The sequence below is a fragment of the Octopus sinensis genome, linkage group LG4 (genome assembly GCF_006345805.1).
Source record: "Octopus sinensis linkage group LG4, ASM634580v1, whole genome shotgun sequence".
Classification (NCBI taxonomy): Eukaryota; Metazoa; Mollusca; class Cephalopoda; order Octopoda; family Octopodidae; genus Octopus; species Octopus sinensis.
Window position 1 is genome coordinate 8,984,560 of NC_043000.1, and position 24,373 is coordinate 9,008,932.

Here is a 24,373-nt window from a genome sequence, read left to right on the forward strand (position 1 = left end):
CAAAGTGGTATTTGTTACATCGTTGTCATCATTTATTATCCATGTTCCAATGCTGGCCTGGATTGGAGGATTTGACAGGATCTGATAGGTCATCATGCCCCAGTGTCTGCTTTGGCATGGTTTCAACAGCTGATGCCATTCCGAAAACCAACCACTTTACAGTGGCGCCAATCATTTTACAAGTTCAAATTATTTCCCCCCAAATCAATAAAGTTTAAATACTGAGGTTCGTGTAATAGCCGTCTCCCAGATGATGTTCAACTGGGTACAGTTTAATGATACTGAATCTAGCAAAAGACTGCAGAATACAACGGGCATTCACTTCACATACAAACATAGACATGTCTGAGTAGTAAGACACACAACCAGATTATTCTGCAGAAAATGTGTGGGTAGCGAGGTAGTAGTAGATGTCTTGGAATAAAATGCATGCAACAAAGTAAACTCAAGAAGAATGGTTGTATAGTTAAGAAATTCATTTCACAAGAATGTGACTCAGGTTCAGTCCCACTGTGTGGCATCTTGGACAAGCATCTTAGCCTTTGGTTAACCAATGCCTTGTGAATAAATATGATAGATCAAAACTGAACAAAGACAGTTGTGTGTGTGTGTGTGTGGGCATGTGCGCATCTGCTAGCATACATGTGTTTGAACATTTACATTATGTACTTTGCATGAAAATACATGAGCTACAGATGATGACATCTGCTAGGATTACTTTGTTGATAAATCTTCTGACAGCTCTGCACTTTTGAAGAAAAACAGAATCAAAACTTCCTTGCTTGAAAAACAGATCATAGATTAGCAACTGGAAGGGGCACCAGGCATTCACCCATTAAAAGTTGCTTTCTTGAGCCATACTGACTCATAATGGCCAGTTTCCCAGTTTCATGGTATATATATATTCCCCAGCTGGATAGGATGCCAGTCTGTTTCAGGGTGACTCATTTTTGCCAGCTGAGTGGACTGGAGGAACGTGAAATGAAGTGTTTTGCTCAAGAACATGTGTCACTCAATCCAACAGCCTAACCAGTAAGCCATGCACTTCCAGTTTCCCCCTTTAGTATTGAAACCAAGACATATCCAGACCAAATAACCTACCTGTCTTATAAACAAATCAGCCAGGTCTGGCCTCTCACACCTACCCTATAATGTCATTCTAAAAATAAACCACATCAACGTCTTGAACCCACAAGATAACGCACGATAAATTCAAAATTGTGAATAAATAAACTTACATCTGATAGCGTAATCTGAATGTTAAAGGGTAAAAACAAAGCCTCAACAATACAAATTAATGAAACCCATGCAAGAAGCCTGGTAAAACAGATGTGAAAAGGAATGAACAAAACCATGACCAAATTATAGATAATTATGTGTGTATGTCAATTAGCAGGTAACAATGGATAGTTGTTACCTGTGGGACGAGAATTCCAAGTATGATGCCACCTAGTTTTAGCATGTTATTTGTTATCCACATTCTGATTGCATACTGGCATCCTCTGGTGTTGATAGCAGAACCAAATTTACTAAACATCTGGAAAAACAGAAAAAAAAAAAAATTCTTATTAGTTATTTCATCAATAAAATATACTACAACTATAATCTCATGGGTTTATTTGTGAATTATCCAGGACCCTTTTGACGCAAACCATCCACTATATAGAGTGCACACATATATGGTGTTTATGGCTAAGATGAAAGCGTTGTATATAGACACCTTATCTATTTATCTATATAAACACACACACACACACACACACACATATATATATACTAGCAGTATCGCCCGGCGTTTCTCAGGTTTGTAAGGGAAATAACTATAAAGCATTTTTAGAGAGTTATAGCAAAAAAATGGGGGAAAAATGATGGTAAATTTTTTTTGAGAGTTAAAAAGGTGGAGTTGCGTCCCCTAGACGGTCTGTGGTTTGGGTTTCTGATTCTCGACCCCATGTCGAATTTATCGATCTTTTTCAGAACTGGGGGAACTTTTCAAAATTTTCGCTGCGTTAGTTTTGAATTATGACATTGGGCTATGTGTGTGTCAAGTTTCATCAGAATCGGTTGAAAGCCGTGGTCAGAGTGAGGGTACGAGAAAACAGACACACAGAAACACGCACAGACAAACTGCCGTTTATATAGAGAGAGATAATCACACACATATATATATGTGTATTTACAAAATGTTGTTGCATTCCAAAAGGTTGCATTATTATTTAGTTTTAAATTTGATGGTGATGTTCATTGTCTGGAAATCTTTCATCACCCATCCATGACCTCCTCTTCAACATCTTTTCCTCACACATGCATCCTCTCGTTCTGTTTAGTCCATTCTGTCTTCCTATGATGTGCATCTTTATCTGCACATGTGTTTGCTGCAAGTTTTAGCCAGTTTTATTGTTCATATTTAAAACATCACAGCTCTCTTAAGTATGGTCTATGGTATATCGTGGCACCCTAATCAGAAACTACAGCTATAGAGAGACAACGAGGATTTTTAAATGAAAGTATTTCGTTTGTGTATCCAGCTGAAATAATCATCTTGAATTGCTTTTGCTTTTTAAAGAACAAAAGTTGAAACTTTATCCTGCTATAACTAAGAAAAAAACAGCTCAAGTATAAAAAATATGTAAAAACAGAACACAATTCTAAAAATTAAAGAAAGACAAAATTTAAAAGTACCTAAAAACAAACATATTCTAAAAACAATTCAAGAAGTTTTTTCACAAGAGAAATGTAATTAAAAACTATTCAAAAACAATGTAATTAGAATCAAAAAGGAAAATAAGCAATTTTCAAGAATTTAAACAACAACAATCAAAACAATTTTCAAAAATGAATTAAAAACAAAATACAATTCTAAAGAACTCACATTGTCATCTAACATTTTGTTGCCACATTTTAAATTTATGAGACCATTTTCCTGAGAATATACAGAAAGACATTAAGACATCAGTTTAAAATAAATAAATAAATAAAAATAAAAAATGCATGTAATTAAAAACTATATCTTAGTATAATTAAAATTATTTGTTTCTGTGCAAATTGTTAGATTTTCATTTTTATCTATTTATTTTTCTGGTTGTAATGAAATTTGAAATCATGGCCATAATTTACATTTGTCATAAAATTAACTCACAAACCCTTTAGTTAGTTAGTTAGTTAGTTAGTTAATTTGGCTCAAAAGCAAATAGCAAGGCCATGTAGGGGGACATGGAGTTAAGTACAGGGTGGTGTTCATGTAAGGAGTTCAGGCCACTTGAGGTCAAGGGAGGCTTTGAACAAAGCGGTCGTCGGCATCTTCACCATCTCGTCTGGCAGCTTGTTCCACGGATCCGCAACCCGGACGGAGAAAGCTCCTCTCCTTCGATTGAGATGAAATCGTCGCAGGTAGAGCTTTCCGGAATGACCCCGCAGCCGACGCTCTGGAGCAGGAGTGAAGAACAGCTCTTTCGAGAGGTTACACTTTCCGCTTATGATGTTGTGGGCGAGAATGAGATCACCACGGCGGCGGCGTTTTTCAAGAGAATAAAGATCGAGCGTCCTTAGCCTTTCTTCGTAGGACAAATTTTTGAGACCATGAACCATGTTTGCATTATTCTACCAAAATTAATGCTTTTTCATCCACTTTGTTTTGAACTAATCATACATTATCTTGTAGCTATGAGATTTTGATGAGTTGGCTGTTAATTTTTAAAACGACATTGTAGGATTGGTGTGAGAGACCAGATCTGGCCAGTTTGAACATAAAACAGGCAGAATACTTTTGGCCGGATATGGCCAGTTTAAATGCTAAAGGGTTAAACTTCTGTAATGCTTTCTCAACTGGAACAATAGAATAATTGCAGGATCAATATCTTGATCCTGTGAGAATCTAGATTTTTAGAAAATGCAATTGGTCCAGTATTAACTATTTTGGCTACCATATTTCTGTTAAAATACACAGCCTTTGTGTCAATTAATTTTGAAAATAATGAAGAATTTATTAAAATACATTTGTCATTATTAAGCTGGTACTTCCAACATAAATCAACATGAAATTTCGATGGGAGACCTTAATTTAGATCACTTTCATGCAGGGAAGTGTACATGACTTTCAGAAACATTTTTTCACGCTAAGAGTTGCTGAAATATAGAACAAACTGCCAGCATCAGTTGTTAGTTGTCGGAGCACTGCATCCTTCAAAACTTCCATGCTTCCTGAGATTCGCCAACACTACACCTGATTTTCTCCCCTCCATACACACGCAAGCATGTATCTGACTCATACACTGTTCACTTTCAAGACATTTGTACATTACTGCATATGCTTTATATGCTCTTGTGACAAGTTGTGGTGCACCTGAGCACTGTATACAATAATTTCATTATTATTATTATTTTTAATAGATATAGGGATAGCTATCAAAAGAGTTAACTATATCACATGGATCTGGATGAAATTTGCTGATAACGGTCATTGGTGTATATTCTCAATGAAGTATTACCAGTTGTTGATTTTTACCCATTGTCATATAACTTTCACTTGCTCATATAGGGTGAATAATATTTAGATGATTACAAAATAAGTGAATGTTGAGCATTGATTTTCACATTAAATCATCAATAGATAAATAATAAATAATATCACCAAATTCTAACACACTGCTCAAGGTATTAACAGTTAGGCTCAAAAACTGAAAGAAGGAAAAAGTCTACAGAATTTTTTACTTGATAAAACACAAAAACTAAACAATCAGGAAGTCCTTTGCCAGAAAGTTCATTTTCAAACAAGGCTAAAATTGGTTTCTCGCACAGAAGAGTGCTTAGTTCCAGTTTTGGACTCTCAAAATAGCAACACCATTTGAAATACTTTCATGCAGTTGAAGATTTGACAACAGGTGCCGATACCTGCAATATGGTACTTTAGGAGTTAAATGCCCTTAAAAACGGAATAAACATCACCACTTTGCCTATTTCCTTTTCACTATAAATCAGTGGATGCACTTCAACGTTTGTAAAAATTATAAAAAAATAAAAAGTAGACAAGACCTGGTGTTGGTCTCTTAGAATTGATGTCATTTTCTTGAATTCCAACACAACTCTTTAAAGGGAGCTAATCAAGAAACGCCAAATTAAGGAACCTTAAGATAGTCAATAAGATCTATAGAAATAACAGCCAAATCATCATCATCGTTTAACGTCTGCTTTCCATGCTAGCATGGGTTGGACGGTTCGACCAGGGTCTGAGAAGCCAAAAGTCTGCACCAGGCTCCAGTCTGATCTGGCAGTGTTTCTACAGCTGGATGCCCTTCCTAACGCCAACCACTCCGTGAGTGTAGTGGGTGCTTTTTACATGCCACCGGCACAGGTGGCAGGTGAGGCTGGCAACGGCCATAATCAGTTGGTGCTTTTTACGTACCACCGGCACGGATATGTGCCACCGATCTTTCAAATTACACTATGTTGTCATTAAAAAAGGATGGCTACATTAGATTATATCGTCCTGGAAACACGATATCAAGAGAATAAACATAGCCAGAAAATCATTGATAACAACTTTATGGCTTTGTGTGATGGATTGTGTAATGAAGCTTTTTGCTAGGCAGGATTACGCCAACATGTCATCGAGCTGTTTGATCAGGACCAACCTCAGGTAACAACAATTGGCTAAATTAAAAACAACAAACGATGTGTGTGTGTGAACACGTATGCATAAACATAGATATAGGAATGAACAGAAAAGTACGTCAAAGGCAAAAACAGAAACACAAGGAGGCAAATAATCTCCGTGAATGAAAAAAGGCAAATGTTTACATACCTTCTTCTTGCAACATGAAAAGGGTACAGAACATTTCTCTGGGCTGGTATTATTGGCACTACAGGTGAAGTACATGTTACTGTTCCAATCTTTGTAACCAGTGTTTGGATCATCATTCATGCCACAGCATTCCAGCTGATGAAAGAGAATGTTAATTAAAAATGTACTGTAGGTGGTAGAAATACTTGCAATAGCAAGCATAAAGCATGCAATTGGACAATATATTAGCTTTAAATTTTGGCACTAGGCCAGCAAGTTGAAGGGAGAGGGCAAGGTGATTATCAACCTTAGTGCTCAACTGGTATTTTTTTTATTGACCCTGAAAGGAGGAAAGACAAAGTCAACCTCAACAGAATGTGAACTCAGAATATAAAGACAGACTAAAAACTGCTGAGCATTTGGCCCAGTGTGATAACAATTCTACCAGCTTACAGCTTTGATTGGACAATATATTGAAAGCAAATAAGAGATATCCCTATTTTACAACACCAAAAACCAAGTTATAGCTCTCCCTCAATGGAACACAAAATATCATTATAGAAAATAGTTTATTATAAAGCAATGTTTTTAACAACTGCTACATCTATACTGAAACAGGTTTACACAGACAATAACTGTTGTATGAGGTGGTATCAAAAAGTTCCTGGACAAGTTCTGTAGTGCACCAACAGATGGCAGCACATGGTTGTATGAGCAGTGAGAGCTGGCAGTGACCTTCATGAGGAAGTGTGCTGAGTCACATTGCTGTTTACTTTGCAAGTTGTGAAATCTATGTTTTAGTGATCACGTGTATGTTGTAGTCTGTGATTTTGTCATGAACATCAGAAGAGAACTGGTAAAACAAAGAACCAGTGTGAAATTTTGTGTTAAACTTGGGGAGTCTGCTACAGAGACACTGAGCATGCTTTGGCAAGCTTACAAAGACGGGGCAATGGGTCGTATGCAATGTTTCAAGTGACACTGGTGCTTCAAAAGCAGAAGAACATCCCTCGAAGACGACGAACAATCTCAAAGACCTGCCACAAGCTTAACCCCAGAAATAAGATATTGTGCATCAAGAATTTCTCTCCCAGAGCCAAACCATCAATTGGGAGTTCTACTGCAATGTTTTGAAGCATTTGAGAGAAGACGTTTGGCAAAAGCAACTGGATGTATGGAGCGCAAAGAATTGAATTCTTCACAATGCCAATACATTCTGTCACTGAGTTCTCCTCACTTGTGAGTTTCTCGCCAAAAACAGTACAGTATCTCTACACACCCATCCTATTCCCCAGATTTAGCGCCTGTGGACTTCCATCTCTTCTCACTTACAAGGACTTGCTTACAGAAAATGATTTCCAAGCCAGATTCCAAAAGTGATAGGAACACTGGGACTGGTGTATTGCTGTTCAAGGTGACTGTTTCAATGGAAATGATGTTAAAACTTGGGTAAATAAGTTATTTTTTATTAAACAGAACTGGTCTGGAAACTTTAGGAAGCAAGTGAGTGAATAATAGAAAAATGATAGAGGGTAGGGGGGGAGAGATGAAAAAGAGGAAGAGAGAATAAGGATAGTAAGAGAAAGAAATAGAGAGAAAAAAAGAGAGAATGAGACGGAAAGAGAGAGAGAGAGAGAGAGAGAAAATGGAACTTACCTTCTGTTGGAAATTATCAATGAAGTTTTGTTGATCAAGGTCTTCTCTGTATGATTTAACAACACCTTTGAAGAATTTCTCCATATTGATTTCAGTCATTAAACCAGGTTTGGAATAAATGACAAAAAAGAACAGGGAGAGGACAATTTCACATATTAGGACGACAACCATACTAATTTCATACTGTTGGAAGAAGGAAAGACACAAAACAATATTTTAGTGAAAGACAAAATAAGATTGAATTAGAATGTAATAATGATTTCTTTCACAGCAATAAATAGCTATATAATAGTTGTAGTGGATGGGTATATCAATGGAATAACATTCCCCTGTATATTACTGGTATGAATATTATGAACATCAGAAGAGAACTGGTAAAGCATCAAACAAAGTAATTTCTTTTTATGTGTGGTTAAAAAGTTTGCTTCCCAACCACATGGTCCTGGGTTCAGTCCCACTGCACAGTACTTTGGGCAAGTGTCTTCTACTATAACCCTGAGCCAACCAAAACCTTGAGTGGATTTGGTGGGTAAAAACTGTGCAGAAGCTCAGTGTACGTATGCATATTTATGTGGCATGTAAAACGCAGCCACCCTTCAAACTTTGGGCCTCACAGAGGAAGTGACAAATGACTGAGACCTTTGGCAATGTACCACACTTGGGAAGACCTGTCAAGCCAAGTGAGGTCGTAGATGAGGCTGATGCTAATGTTTTGTAACTGGTGCAAAGAAAAGCACCCACTACACTCTTGGAGAGGTTGGCGTTGGGAAGGGCATCCAACTGTAGAAACCATACCAAATCAGATTGAAACCTGGTGCAGCTCTCTAGATTATCAGTTTTCAGTTAACCCTTTCGTTTCTATATTTCTGACCAAAATACACCCCTTATGTGTTTCAATTAATTTCTAAAATAATCATAAATTTAGTCTGGTTTCATTAAACAACTATAACTTTTTTATTTATCAATATATTAACGTGAATTTTGGAAGATAATTTAATGAAATGTTCTCAACCAATTCTATACTATAATTTTTGTCACAAAGTGACTCTAATTGCAGGTAGATACAGGTAAATTCAACAAAGTATAAAATTATTAAAATTTTGTTCAAACATCGCTATAGAAAATGGGTTATTAGCTAATATTCAATTGGGTATACAACAAAATTTTACGATAGAATTTGTTATTCTGGGTAACTTTCTGATACCCATAATAATATTTATGGCAAAATAGGCCTTAATTTCATTTAAGGTTGTGGGAAATAACAAACTATCCTTTCTTTCGTTTTGTTTACATTTAGCGTAACGGTTCGTTTTCGCTGTAATGATTTCAAATAGTCTCATTCGAAAAAGTAAAAAGAAATAGTCTATCACTTTACTCTCCTGGGAAAGTCTGTGGCTTGGTCCAGTTTCTGCAGAAAAATCACCGAAAGAAACAGTTTTTAAATTTTCACTCCATTCAGGTGCCAATTCATTTTCTTTATCGCTGTCGGAGCTCTCGGATTCACTGTTTTCACTTTCGGAAAATGAAACATCAGATTCATTATCAAATACCACATGCTTTTTTTTTCAGTCATAGAGTTAGATTTATGAAGGTCTTCAGTAGAAAATCCTTCGAATTCTGACTCGCTGCTTGATATAATGAAATTCGTATCCATTTTTTGTCAGAATTACAAATTTTGAAAACACAATAGGAACAAATTTCGGAAAAAAATCTCCCAAAATTCATGGAATTAAAATTACACTTTGATTTTTGTACAAAACTGTAGTTGAACTCTTTACGAAGTATAATACGTATTTTCACGAATGTACTTAAGAGATTTGCTCTGATATTCTCATTTAAATATGAGTAGGTAAATTCGGGCAGCTTTGGGCGGTTTGGTCACATTAACCAAAATTTTATTCGGGCGGTTTGGTAACGAAAGGGTTAAACCATCCAACCCATGCCAGCATGGAAAACAGATGTTAAATGATGATGTGTGTTATGTATATGTGAGTGAAGGTGCATGGCTTCACGGTTCGGGTAGTAAGCTCTCAGCCATAAGTTCAATTTCTGGTGCTGCACTGTGTCATTGAGTAAGACCCTTTATTTCACATTGTTCCAGTCCACTTCAGCTGGCAAAAATGAGTCATACTTGAAAGGGTCAACCATGTCACATTCTGCGTCATCAGCCTGAGAATTATGTTATGTATATGCATGTCTGTGGAGTGCTCAGCCACTTGGACATTAATTTCATGAGCAGGCTGTTCCATTGATTGGGTCAACTGGAACCCTTGTCATTGTAACCGATGATGTGCCAGTTATGTATTTGTGTATATCTGTGTGTGTGTGTGAGTGTGTGTGTGTGTGAGTGTGTGTGTGTGTGAGTGTGTGTGAGTGTGTGTGTGTGTGTGAGTGTGTGTGTGGTGAGTGTGTGTGTGTGTGAGTGTGTGTGAGTGTGTGTGTGTGTGTGTGTGTGTGTGTGTGTGTGTGTGTGTGTGTGTGTGTGTGTGTGTGTGTGTGTGTGTGTGTGTGTACCCTTGGCTTGACATGTGATGATTGTAAACATGCACATACACCATCACACATACAACATTGTTTCCAATCTATGTCTCATCATGGGAAAATATTACCTTCATTAAGAACAAATGAGGGTTGGTGACAGGAAGGGCATCTGGCTGCAGAAACTCTGCATCAACAAATTACACCTGACCCATGGAATAATGGAGAAGCGGATGTTAAAGGATGATGGCGTTAATCCTTTTCCATTCTGAAACAAAATTCCAAGAGATGCAACTTTGCTTTCAGTCCTTCCAAGGATTTAGGAATTACTCTTTACTCTTTTACTTGTTTCAGTCATTTGACTGTGGCCATGCTGGAGCACCGCCTTTAGTCAAGCAAATCAACCCCAGGACTTATTATTTGTAAACCTAGTACTTATTCTATTGGTCTCATTTGCTGAACCACTAAGTTACGGGGATGTAAACACATATATACGACAGGCTTCTTTCAGTTTCCGTCTACCAAATCCACTCACAAGGCTTTGGTAGAAGACACTTGCCCAGGGTGCCACGCAGTGAGACTGAACCCAGAACCATGTGGTTGGTAAGCAAGCTACTTACCACACAGCCACTCCTGTGCCTATGTAATTCTTAATGTTAGCATTTGAACTTAAATACTGTACTTGATAAAACCGTTTACCCTCAATGCAATCTCAAAAAAAATTTTAAAAAACAAAGGCTCAGCCTTTCATTGCATTTCTTATGAACGGTTTTGACAAAGGGATTGTCTGAATAACTTGTACTGAACAAAATATCATACTAGGGAATTTTTATTTGAAGGCACTATTTCTTCAAGCCATCTTTGCTGACACCAAGAACTTGTTCTCACATAAATCTCCAAATGGTGTGTGTGTTAGGGAGAAGAAGCTTATGGGAACTTTGCACTGACAAAGTACTGGTCAATCCGTGGCTATAGACATTTCCAAGTTTCTGTACAACTAAATCAAACCTGGAACCACTTTACAAAACAGACCTCTTGGCTGTATGACTATCAACACTTGTCTAAGTCATACACAACCACACACACACACATATATTAAAGCAGCCACTAGATTTAATCGCATCCAAAGAAAGAGCAACCTACAAGACAAGGGACATAACTCTCGTCAACTTCACGGAAGAGTTTCAGCAAATGCGAATAATTTCACCGTTTTCTGCTTCTTGACATCCTGGATTCCAGGCAGAAAGGAGAAGCAGGGGCACGGGTGGAACCCGTTGAAGAATTGCTTCTCATCATTAATACTCTTTTACTTGTTTCAGTCATTTGACTGCGGCCATGCTGGAGCACCGCCTTTTAGTCGAGCAAATCGACCCCGGGACTTATTCTTTGTAAGCCCAGTACTTATTCTATCGGTCTCTTTTGCCGAACCGCTAAGTAACGGGGACGTAAACACACCAGCATCGGTTGTCAAGCAATGCTAGGGGGACAAACACAGACACACAAACATATACACACACATACATATATATATATACATATATACGACAAGCTTCTTTCAGTTTCCGTCGACCAAATCCACTCACAAGGCATTGGTCGGCCCGGGGCTATAGCAGAAGACACTTGCCCAAGATGCCACGCAGTGGGACTGAACCCGGAACCATGTGGTTGGTTAGCAAGCTACTTACCAAACAGCCACTCCTTTTTTTTTTTTTTTCCTCCTTGTTTACGTTTTTGCGAAAATCAAACCCGTGTTTTCCCTTCTAAGCGCAATCTTGGTCGTGTGGTTAAGAAGGTTGTTTCACAACCACGAGGTTCCAGGTTCAGTCCCACTGCGAAACACCTTTCACCATGGCACCAGGTTAACCAATATTTTGTGAGTGAATTTGATAGACAGAAACTTTGTGGAAGCTCATCGGATGTCATTGCGTATATGTCTTTGTGTTGGTCTACCACCACTTTGCCACCGGTGCTACTTTATTTACGTTCTCGTAACTTACAAGTTCGGCAGAAAGGGTCCAATAAAACACGTAGTAGATTTACAATGAGTTCCGTGGCCGATTTATTCGACAAAAGCCTTCAAGCTGGTAGCCCTGTATGATCACAGTTAAAAGAGTATGGAACTGCCGTTAGCCTTTTTAAAAATAAAACCTTCAACAGTTTCACCATAATTACTGAGACTAGAGTGAATTACAGCGAAGCAGCTTTTATCAGACATAGCAAGCCATCGTCTGATATATAACAGTTAGAAAAGCAGGATCTAAATATCACTAGAAGCCTCTAACAGAAGGGCTGGTCTCTTGATAATAAATTGATATGAGAAATAGTTTCTTTTTATTTTTCAGCAAAGGGAACCGAACCGGTAGAAAGAACAGATGAATGTTTAACCACCGGCCAGTACGAAATGGTACAGTGATGGACTGTCAGACACGTTGAAATAAATTATCTAGACATTAGTCTAGACAATCTACTTGAATGTGTCTCACCGCAAGTATTATTGACCGTATGTACTTTATATTATTGACCGTTTGTACTTTCATTCCGGCGAAACAAGAAACATCACTATCAAGGGGAAGTAACCTATAAATGACTAGCAATTTGTAGGAAAGAAAGAGTTGCCTCCCATGTATTGAAAACCTGCACAAATTTAAACTTTAAAATTATCAGATCTGGAACTATTTCTGGAAAAAAAAAATTTTTACATTCGGACTGTTTAGCATCTTCTAACATTCGTAATGTATTATAGAACCTGGTTTCATGTTGAAGTCAGAAAATGTAGTAAAAACAAATCCAGACATCTAGTGCTCGACGAAACAACAATTTTAATAAAGACCATAATTTCAAATTCTATGGTGTGAACCTATCATTTCTTTAAATTCTACAATATGCTCAGACTGTATGTAAATTAGGAATCTTTTCAATACTATTCCATGTATTGTAGGTAACAGATGGATTTTTTAATAGTTCAGCAGATCCTCAATTACAATAACCATAATTCCTCTGAAATACTCAATTAACTGCTTTATATGTTTAATTCACATACAATCCAGCCATCCATCAATTCAGAGGGTGGAAGATATTAAGCGACTAGAATCCTTCGATCACCTCTGTCTACTTCGCATCCTTCCTGTCCAATGGGATCAATTTGTCTCCAACAATTCGGTGCGACACCAGTCCAGAATCACCTCCCTCCGACAAGTCATCCTAACGAGACGTCTGCGTTGGATGGGTCATAGCCAGGAGAATTCATCTACGAAGCAATTGCCCCAGCTCCCCTTCAGGGATGGCGAAAGCGATGTGGTGGACAACGAAAAACCTGGCTGATGACAGTCAAGGCTGATCTGGAACCCAACCTGGGCCCCCATGTCTACGGCGTTCGCTGCTGTAATAAGAAGTGGTTGGAGGTCATGCGGTCGTTAGCCTCAAATCGCCAGGCCTGGTCGGCGTTTGGGAGAGATGCAGCATTGAGGATGAATGAAGCCAGCTCAACCCACCCCAGGTGAATGCTTTTTCAAGTCAAGTCATATGTACCAAAATCTAAACAGTTACTAGAAAATACATTTGTAAGTAATTTCCAATCAATGCTCATGAATTTAAGGTACTGAACCTGATTAGAATGTTGCAGGAAAGAATCGCAAATCCGATTCTTCAAGTTGAATCAACCAGCCGGCAGGCCTAGGGGTAGACCAAGAACAAGATAGTTGGATAATATTCCATAGTCTCAGTTGGTCATGCCTGGAAATCTATCTAGAATGTTCAATTAAGGTTGCTTCTTATAGAACCCTATGGATAAGGTGCCTGAGAAGTCTATCCCAACAAGCCACCCAAGTGAAGTAGGTGGATGGGTGGACGTCTGAGTTCATAAGTCCAAAGTTTACTATTAACACTCTGTATATTATACTCTTAGGACAGAACATATTATTGCTAGCTGAAGTCTGTTTGGTTCAACAAGGTTTTATTTCACAAATCAAAACAGACTATGGAATCTGGTGCAACCCCTTGCCAGTTCCTGTCAAGTCGTCCAACCCATGCCAGCATGGAAAACGGACGTTAAATGTTGATGATTCTAGCATAACATACTTTGGAGAAGTCACCAGATGCATGTGTCACCAGATGCATGTCTTTTATCTTTTTTTCTTGTTCTTGAAGCCTCATCAAAGAATACATCACTACATCTTCCTACAAGTACATTCAACAAACAGCATATCCAATTTTTATCACATTACATGTCTATACCACTGCAGCTGTCTCTCCCATACACTCCAGCTGTTGTCCTCAATATCCTCTTGATCTATCAGGTGACCTGCACTCTTTGATTCTTTCATGCAGGTTAACATTATGCATCCAGTGCTCACCTCATTTATTCCCCACCAATTAGACAACTTCTATATTTAGAATCTATTAGACATCTTTAACCTAAAAGAATCTTACTTTGTAACAACATGGCTCTCGCTTCAGGATTTAGGGATGAGCGTGTAAAATAATTCCGCCAAAATGAATCCTTTCGCATACCTTTTGTAAACCACTGAAGATAAATCCCAGCAAGGATTTTTTTGCAGGATCTACACTATTTTAAAATTATAAACAGAAGCGATTGTTTCAGTCATTTGACTGCAGCCATGCTGGAGCACCACCTTTAGTCGAGCAAATCGACCCCGGGACTTATTCTTTGTAAACCAGCACTTATTCTATCGGTTTTTTTTGCCAAACTGCTAAGTAACGGGGACATAAACACACCAGCATTGGTTGTCAAGCAATGCTAGGGGGACAAACACACACACACAAACACACACACATATATATATATATATATATACATATATATGACAGGCTTCTTTGAGTTTCCGTCTACCAAATCTTGGGTTGGGCCACGGCTATAGTAGAAGACACTTGCCCAAGATGCCACATAGTGGGACTGAACCCGGAACCATGTGGTTGGGAAGCAAGCTACTTACCACACGGCCACTCCTGCACCTATAGTTAAATTTATTTTAGTTCTTATGACTCATGCTATGTTTGTATGTATATAATATAAATATATATGTGTGTGTGTATGTGTGTGTGGATGGATGGATGGATAGAGAAAGAGAGAGAGAGAGAGAGAGAGAGAGAGAGAGAGCCACACCCAAATGTTCAGAATGTAAATGATCTAAATGAATATTTAAATATGACATTAATATACTCAACTATGTACTTTTGTTGTGCTGGAGCAATCCCACACATATTTTCAATAAAACAATGGACTGAGAAAAACTGATTTGGTGTGTGTACACAAGACTATTATTCAAAGTATTGGGGACATAAACCTATCCTGCCAAGTGGAAACCTATTTATATTTATGCTTGCTTTTGCTAAACTTATGATATATATAACAAATAATTCCTGTATGGGGGGGTGAGTATGGGTGAGTATGTGTGTGTGTGTGTGTGTGTGTGTGTGCGTGCGAGCCTGTTTCATCATCAGCAATTTTAGTTTTCTTATTCCAGTGTAGCCCATTCTAACACCAAAAGGAACTGGTGTAAAAAAAATGAGTTTTTATATACACACACACACGCCCTTGTGTGTGTATATAAATAAATAGATAAACAAACATAACAGAGAATAGAGAAATAAATTAAATATTGTAAATAATATAACAGAGAAGTTTAATATCAATTGTCCATGGTTACTCCTAAATACTGATAAACTTAATCCACACAGCTGAGTTTATAGAAAAATTCCAGGTGTGGAAACAAAGCTAAACTCAAGAGGCCTTGAAGAGAACTTGGCAAAGACTTAAAGTTTTAGGAAGTAGGAAAGAGGATAGGACTATGCTGCCATCAGGGAAATGGTTGTACTCAATATGCAGGAAAGGGGTAGAGAGGGACTCCAGGTGCACAGAATGTAGACTCAAGGCAGGGAGCTGGCAGAAACGTTAGCACGCCAGGTGAAATGCTTAGAGGTATTTCGTCTGTCTTTATGTTCTGAGTTCAAATTATGCTGAGGTCGACTTTGCCTTTCATCCTTTCGAGGTCAATAAATTAAGTACCGGTTGCGTACTGGGGTCGATCTAATTGACTTATTCCGTTTGTCTGTCTTTGTTTTTCCTCTCTATGTTTAGCCCCTTGTGGGCAATAAAGAAATAAAAATGTATACTGGGATCACAGGCAGGCTGACAGTGAATAAATTCTTTAAGTGAGGCAAATGTACAAAAATAATTAACCACTTTTTAAAGTTATTTCAACAGGTTTTCTCTAGAAACTAAAGTGAGCATTGGAAGTTCCATTGTTTTGTCTCTGAATATGTCAAAGAAGACAAAGAAGACCGTGTGTTACAAAGGAGCCATCCAACTGATGCAAGCATGAGAAAAAGAACATAAAACTTATGAGGATCTCATACACACACACACACACACATGCAGAGGAATAGTTGCATGCTGATGTTCAAGAATTCAAAGTTAGATCTACAGAAGAATTAGAGAAGAAATTCCTGGTATGGAAGCGAGAACAGAGAGGATTTTAAGATAAATGTAGCAAAGACATAGGTTTTATACTAAGTTGGAAAGAAGACAGGATCTTGTAATTTTGTTCTATTTCGTTTTTGGTTTTGGTTTGCAAGATTCTTTAAATGAGTTCGTGTGTTGAAGCATATTCTGTTGTGTCTGGGGAGAGTCATTTTCCTTTTGGGTCTTATAATATAACACACTCACTGGTAAAATTTGAGGAAAATAAAAATAAGAAAAAAGTGGAAATTTTACCGGTGAGTGTGTTATATTATAAGGCACAAAAAGAAACTGACACTCCCCAGACACAACAGAGTAATGTTGTTCAAAATGCAGAAACCGAGTAGGTATGAACTGCATACACTGTATCCAGTATAAGATATGGACATACAAAGAATGTAGTGGAGTGACAGGCAGACTGTCTGCAAATGTAAGCTTCATGTGTGATAGAGGCACTGGACCAGTACATACTTGGAGCTCACAAAAATAGTTTCTCTTAAACACTGGAATGGCTCACTTAGAAGTAATTGATAGCTTTTGTTAGAAGGTGTAATTAGCAAGAGAGGTGCTTGCTCTGAAAGTGTAGTAGCTGGAATAAGGATGGGGCGGAGAAAGTTCAGAGAGCTACTACCACTGATGACCACAAAGATCTTTCCTTTTTAGAACTGCATTTCTGCATGGTTGTGGGATATGTATCTTGAATGCAGAGGACTTGAGAAAGCTGGAAAGAAACGAAGCAAGTATACTCCGTTGGATGTGCAAAGTGGGGGTGCATGAAAGTCTTAGTACAAAGACACTGAGTGAAAAGCTGGGCATAGGAGGAACCAGAATGTAGTGTGCAAGAAAGAAGACTGCACTGGTATGGACACATAATGCATAAGGATGAGAACAGCTACGTAATGAAGTGCCAATCACTGAATGTGGATGGAGCTTGCACAAGAGGAAGGCATGAAATGAAGTGGTGAAGGCTGATCTCAAGACCTTGAACCTCACAGAGGAGATAAGAAAGGACCAAGATCATTATTGTCACCATCATCATTTAACGCCTGCTTTCCATGCATGGTTTGGATGGTTTGACAGGAGCTGGCCAGGCAGAAGACTGTACCATGCTTCAGTGTCTGTTTTGATACGGTTTTTATGGCCAGATGCCCTACCTAGCACCAACCACCTTGCAAAATGGACTAAATGCTTTTTACGTGGTACTAGCACAGATAAGGTCAGTTTTAGCATGGTTTTTACAGCTGGATGCACTTCCAAATGCCAACCATTTTATAGTGTGGACTGGATGCTTTTTATGTGGCAACAACACTAGCAGGATCATCAAAGTAATTTTGAGGAGGGAATTGGAAGAGATGGTTGTGTGCCAGATGATGAAAGGTGAGAATGTGACAGAGAGACAGAAACAGGTGCCTTGCTGTAAAAGAGATACAACATTACGCCATCAGAGAGAGAGAGATCTCAAATGAGGACAGAAACAAGTGTGTTACTGTAGAGAAGATGCATTCTTAACAAGGATGACTGGCAATATATTGCTCTCAAGAAAGCCCACCCACCTTGGTGAAACTGAGTGCTGGGAGAGTTGTGTGTGTGTACAGCTAGGCCCTTCACCTAATTTCCTTCTTCCTCAAGACATCTCAAAGCATCATCTCCCAAACTGCAGTTCTTCCTTGATACCACTTTTCTTACTACCCAGAACCACTTTATTTGTTATCCGTCCTTCATCCATTAATACTATTCTCTCCACCCACACTTTCATTGATCACCTGACCTCACTGTGCCATCAAATAATCTCTCCTCTCCTACCATCATACATCTCACCCTCCTCATACACTATGCCTGCCTCTCTCTTCCCCATCCACTCCTACAACCTACCCAACAGCATGTCATCTCTTTCTCTCTCTTTACTGTATCATCATTACTATTCTGCTACTCTGCACTATCAGGCATCCTCTACCCCCCCCCCCCCGCCCAATTTGAAGGTATTCCCCAACACTTCATTGCTGTTCTTTATATCTTTCTAACTCTAGCCAATCACTCTTACCCTCTCTTCTAAAATGGGAATAGTCATGTAACTCCTCTACAAGAAACCTGTTCTGCTCTGCTCTTTTTCTCTCCAATACTTTACCCTTCTCCTTATTGCCGAGCATAAAGCTGATTCCCTTTTGGGGTTTGTAGTCATGCAAGCTGCATAGTCACCTGACTAGTGCAAGTGGCACAAAAAGGGAAAATGGGGGGAAAAAAGCACCCTGTACAAACTGTAAAGGGGTTGGCATGGTTGGCATGAGGACGAGCATCCAAAGACAGAAACCATGTTAAAGCAGAAATAAGAGCACAATGCTGTTCTTCAGCTTGTTAAACTGTCCAACTCCTGCCAGCATAGAATATGGACACTCTGTGATGACAATGATGATATATCACGAAAGATTTTGACTCAAAATTTGTACAGATTTCATTAGACATTCAGTAAAGAGCACCCCCAGAGGAAACATGCAGGTATTTTATTGCTCTGAAAGGGTGTCCAGTCACACTCTACTCACCAGCATAAAACCCTAGAGCAGAGTTTCTAGTTTACTTACTGATTGTACTGGTTTATATGATACTTAGGAGCAGATTATTTTTAATGTGAATTCACACACACACAATTGCAGGTAAGTTCACCACCATGAATTCACCATGAAGAATGTTCACTATGAGGAAAGTTCACCACGAGGAAAGTTCACCACGAGGAAAGTTCACCACGAGGAAAGTTTACCACGTGGAAAGTTTACCAAGAAAATGTACTCATAGTATCTCACCATTAATAGTTAAAACTATCTTATTGAACAAAAGAAGAAACAGTGAATTGATGACAGTGAACTTACTAGACATGCGCACACACAAATACAGAGATATTTTGAGCAAACACTTGAATACTGAAAGGTGATGTTTTACTCCATCTGCAAGCGCAGGAGTTGGTGTCTCAGCAGTGGGTGAAACAGCAGAGTCTAACTGAAACATTAACTTCTGTAAGAAGTGAGTAACGAAGGTACTTACCACATGAAGGAAACAGGTCTTTTCTCGCAATGATCCCATACATCCAAAGAACGCTACAAACACAACAATGCCACCAGATAAGCAAATCAGCGAAACTGGATCCAAGAAAAATTCCATCCAATTTCGGACCAGCTTGTTTTTATCTATCAACAGCCATGTTGATAAAGCAACAAACAAAACTCCACCAACCTGCAAAGAAAAAACAGAGAATTATGTATATACAATAAAATAGAATATTGCATGTTTGTATGTGTGTGTATCTATAAAGGAACAAAAGCTGACAATGTATCATAAGGGACATTACATTAATGCAAAGATAAATATATTTGGCAAAAAAATAAGTCATAGATATATCTCTACAGCTGTTTCAAACTTTCAATGATTGATTGATGTAATAATGTGTACCAAGCAAATGGGTGCACACTAATACAATAATACACACCAAACAAGTAGAAATTATTATTACCATGTAAACAGGATACATTAGTATGCTTACACATGGTATTTTCACTTCAGAAGGTTAAGTGGCAAAATGTGAACCTTATCTTATCTTATCTTATCTGTGTGTGTGTGTGTGTGAAGGTGCAAGGCCCAAGTGATGATAGTGTCACATTTATGATGCAAGATTGCAGTTTCAATTTTAAAAAATAAGGTTGTTAAAACAACGATGATGATTAAATTTAATTGTTGACAGTTATAAAAAATACTTGGAATTGAAAAGGAAGCCCCTTGAGCCAACAAAGGAATCCCTCAAAGCAGCAAGCGAGTCCCTCAAACAAACATGGGAGTTGTTCTATCATTCAATCTCCTACAAATAGTACCCAAATTTCCCCCCAAATCACATGCTGCTGTTTTAATAAAAGATAGAATGATCATGGCTGTGGAGCCACATGGCCTAGTGGTTAGAGCAACGGACTCGCGGACAAGGGATCATGGGTTCGAATCTCAGACCGGGCAATGTGTGTGTTTATGAGCGAAACACCTAAGCTCCATGCGGCTCTGGCAGAAGGTAATGGTAAACTTCTGCTGACTCTTTTGCCACAACTTTCTCTCACTCTTTCCTCCTGCATCTTGCAGCTCACCTGTGATGGACTGGCGTCCCGTCCAGGTGGGAAACCTATATGCCAATGAAACTGGGAAACCGGCCCTTATGAGCCAGGCATGGCTCAAGAAGGAACAAACAACATGATCATGGTTGAAATGCCTTTGCTCATCGAGCTACTCAGGATTGACCTGGGGCTAAAAAACAACAACCTACACTTGTGCATGTTTTATAAACACCAACACATTACACTTGTAAATTATTTCATTCAGCAGAATCATTAGAGCATTGGTAAAAAACGCTTTGTTGTATTTGTTCCAATTCTAATGTGCTGAGTTCAACTCCCACCAAAGTCAACGTTTTATCAACCCTTTCTGAGTTGATAAAATACAGTACCAGTCAAGTACTAGGGTTGGTGGTATTGACTAAATATCCTCCCCACAAATTAGCTAATCTTGTGTGTAAACCAGAAAGAATTATTTGTAGTAGCATTGTTTCACCAACACTTAGGCCTCTGGGTTAGTTTATATCATACTATTAATAATAAAGTATGTTAATTGCTTCCAATTATTTCTGGAGAATAGCCAGGGGGTCTTTCTAGACATGGGGTGATTTACATTCATTTCATTACTTCCACTTATATAAAATAATCTTGGACATTATGTAAGAAAGAACAGTTTATATTGTCCTAAATCAAAAAACTTTATAAAATATTTTCACATTACTTGACATCTAATGTGACAGCTAAAAGGCAGCGCACATATCTACATGCATGGGCAAGTTTGTACAAGTATATACATACAAAGGCCAATATATTTGTAATATATAGCCCTCTTAGCTTCAAGACATATTCTGCAAGAATTATTTGACAATAAATGCTTATTTATTATAATTCTACTCTTATCTTGTATGCTTTTTGTGGTATGTGTGTTCATTCAGTTCGTGTCATGTTCAATGGTGACTCACAGTGCACAAACTTTTTCCTCAAACTAGTATTTAACCAACTCCAGCACTGGATATTAACCCCTGGAAGAATACAAATCTAAGTTGATCAATGCAGAATTTGAACCAGAACATAGGTCTTAACTGAATAATACTGATATGTTTTGTCTTCCTAACAATTCTGTGTACCTAACCAAGTGCTTTTTCTGTGAAAGACATTTTCATATTCACTTTCCTACATGAAAAATAGTTGACAACAACAGAATTCAACATTGATTTTGTCAATGCCTCAAGTAGCAACAAAACAAGTCTCTTCAACTTTCAAGGACTTTGCAAAAGATTCTTGAAGAATAAAAGAGGCAGTTTTAGCAATTCACTATTCAAACCTTTCGTCCAACATCAACTTTAACTTGCTGTCTTGTGGATATTTCTCTAAAAGCTAACACTTTATTTCCATTTTCAATTTCTCTCTCTCTCAGTTTCTCCATAATCCTTTTCTTCTTTGTACATTATTGATCTTCCTAAGCTTCTAATATCTTGAGTTCTAGAAAAGCCAACTGTATTGTATTAGTTATACACTTCTTCCTTGTTTTTGTTGTATATATAATACATTTCTACCAGCACAGTTTCACAGATGTAATAACCCAAACACATTGCATGCTATTATTATTGTCTGTTTCACCAAGTTCATTTGTTATTCAATGAACAAAGACTATATTATAAACACTAGTAACACAAGTATTCCTCATTCACTGATCTCATTAATAACATTTGTACCATCTTATTTTGTTTCTGAGGTCTCTCTTGCCCTCCCTCTTACATTTATTCTATGACTTAGCATTTCATTTCCTTCTGTTTTTACCTCATCATCCTGCAACACACCCAAATACTTTATATCTTTCATCATTCTTAGATGATCTTATTACCTTGCTATTTGGCAAACTTCAGCATCTTTTCCTTGTGTGTATGACACACTTATCATTCCAGCATCTCAACTGAAAATTCTTACATGCTGTACCGAAGAATGCAGCTACTTCTCAAGTTTGGAGCAAAGTTCAAGGTCATCCATGAAAATTGGATGGTAAATTCTTTCATTACTTATGGCTGGATTGTATCCCTTTACTTCTTTACTTGTTTCAGTCATTTGAGTGCGGTCATGCTGGATCACCACCTTTAGTCAAACAAATTGACCCTGGAACTTATTCTTTGCAAGCCTAGTACACATTCTATCAGCCTCTTTTGCCGAACCGCTAAGTTATGGGGAGGTAGACACACCAACATTGGTTGTCAAGCAATGGTGGGAGAGGGGACAAACACAGAAATACATATATATATATACAACAGGCTTCTTCCAGTTTCCATCAACCAAATCCACTCATAAGGCTTTGGCTGGCCCAAGGCTATAGCACAAGACATTTGCCCAAGGTGCCACACAATGGGACTGAACCTGGAACCATGTGGTTGGTAAGCAAGCTTCTTACCACGCAGCCACTCCTGCACCTACACACACACACATATACGTGTGTATGTGTGTGTGTGCATGTATATATGTATATATAATATATACACACACTTATACACATGCATACATACATATACTATGGGAAAGCAGAGGAATGTAAGACAGGGTAATCAAAGTAATAATAATTAGGAGCAGAAATAATTCATCTTTTTGGAAAAACAGTTCTTATTTCATCTTGAAACTTCTGACATGTAAACTCGACATGATAAGAGTCACCATCATAAATTCCAAATATTTTAAAGGCAATCAAGAATGTGGAGATGAAGGGTCACATCAGGATTTAGTTAAGAGGTCTGTCTCTATTTTATTATGTGGGTGCAGTATGGTCATATGATTAAAATTTTTACTTCACAAACATGATGTTCAGACTTCAATTCCAATACACAGCACTTTTGGCAAGAGTCATTTACTGTAGCTTTCAGTAAACCCCAGCACCGTGAAGGAAACTGGGTACAGAAAAACTGTTCTGGAAGCCAATCAGATGGATTGTACCTGCAATTCTAATGTCAAGCACTGTCACACATTGTTCCATGCTGAATCTGGCCAAGAATTACATTAAGAGTACTGTGGAATACTCAGCCACTTACATGCTAATTCACTGAGTAAGTAGGTTAGTTGATTGAGCAACTGAATAATCGTCTCAAAACTGGTGAAGGTACATTCAATTCCTTCACTTTCTTTTACCATCCCACCATCTCACAGGTACTTCATATCGGTTATGCTCTGAAATATCATTTTGTTAATATACACAGAACAAGTCGTCTGTTCATTATCTCCTTCATTACCAGTTCTTGTCCTCAATAAATATTTATTCTCTTTCTACAAGTACACCTCACTGGTTATAAATAAACATTATTTCAGTCTCAGAGATAAATGTGATAGCAGGGCTGTAGTTGCTTACTTCAAGTTTTGCTGTGTCTTTCTACATAAAGGAGGTACCGCTTTCCTTTTTCTCATCCATGCTGTGTTACATCACCACTTAAGTGTCAAACAAAGTCTCTAGTCAAATATAAGTACATACTCATAATGTTTTAACCCTTTTGATATCAGCCCGCCTGAAACCGCTTCTGGCTCTGCAGTACAAATATCTTGTTTTCAGAAGTTCTGAATTCAAATCTTCCACCAAACCTGAGTTACAATTTCTATTCCTAACACTAGCTTAATGATAACTAAGTTATCTTACTAAATTCTTTGTTATATTTAAAATTAATTGAAAGAAACAGAGTATCTCAACAGAAATATGGTAACAAAGGCGTCAAGCCACAACCTAGGACTAGAATTTTTCATTTCGACGTTAATGTTATTATCATTACCTTACTATTGTCCTTATTATTAAGGCAGTGAGCTGGCAGAATCATAAGCACGCTGGACGAAATGCTTAGCAGTATTTCACCCGTGACTATGTTCTGGGTTCAAATTCTATCAAGGTCAACTTTGCCTTTC

The 24,373-nt window shown here is 38.0% G+C and overlaps 1 protein-coding gene across 2 annotated transcripts in view; it reads right to left on the reverse strand.

Moving 5' to 3' along the window:
• The window catches only part of LOC115210762 (tetraspanin-33), a 104,737-nt gene that overhangs the window by 3,050 nt on the left and 77,314 nt on the right, over positions 1–24,373 (reverse strand). For both annotated transcript variants that reach the window (XM_029779479.2, XM_036501741.1), the window contains exons 2-6: positions 19,425–19,613; positions 7,436–7,618; positions 5,801–5,935; positions 2,873–2,923; positions 1,418–1,537 (exon numbers count right to left, since the gene is read on the reverse strand). In XM_029779479.2, coding sequence (XP_029635339.1) covers positions 1,418–1,537; positions 2,873–2,923; positions 5,801–5,935; positions 7,436–7,618; positions 19,425–19,613 — 678 coding nt within the window. The remainder of the gene's footprint in view (positions 1–1,417; positions 1,538–2,872; positions 2,924–5,800; positions 5,936–7,435; positions 7,619–19,424; positions 19,614–24,373) is intronic.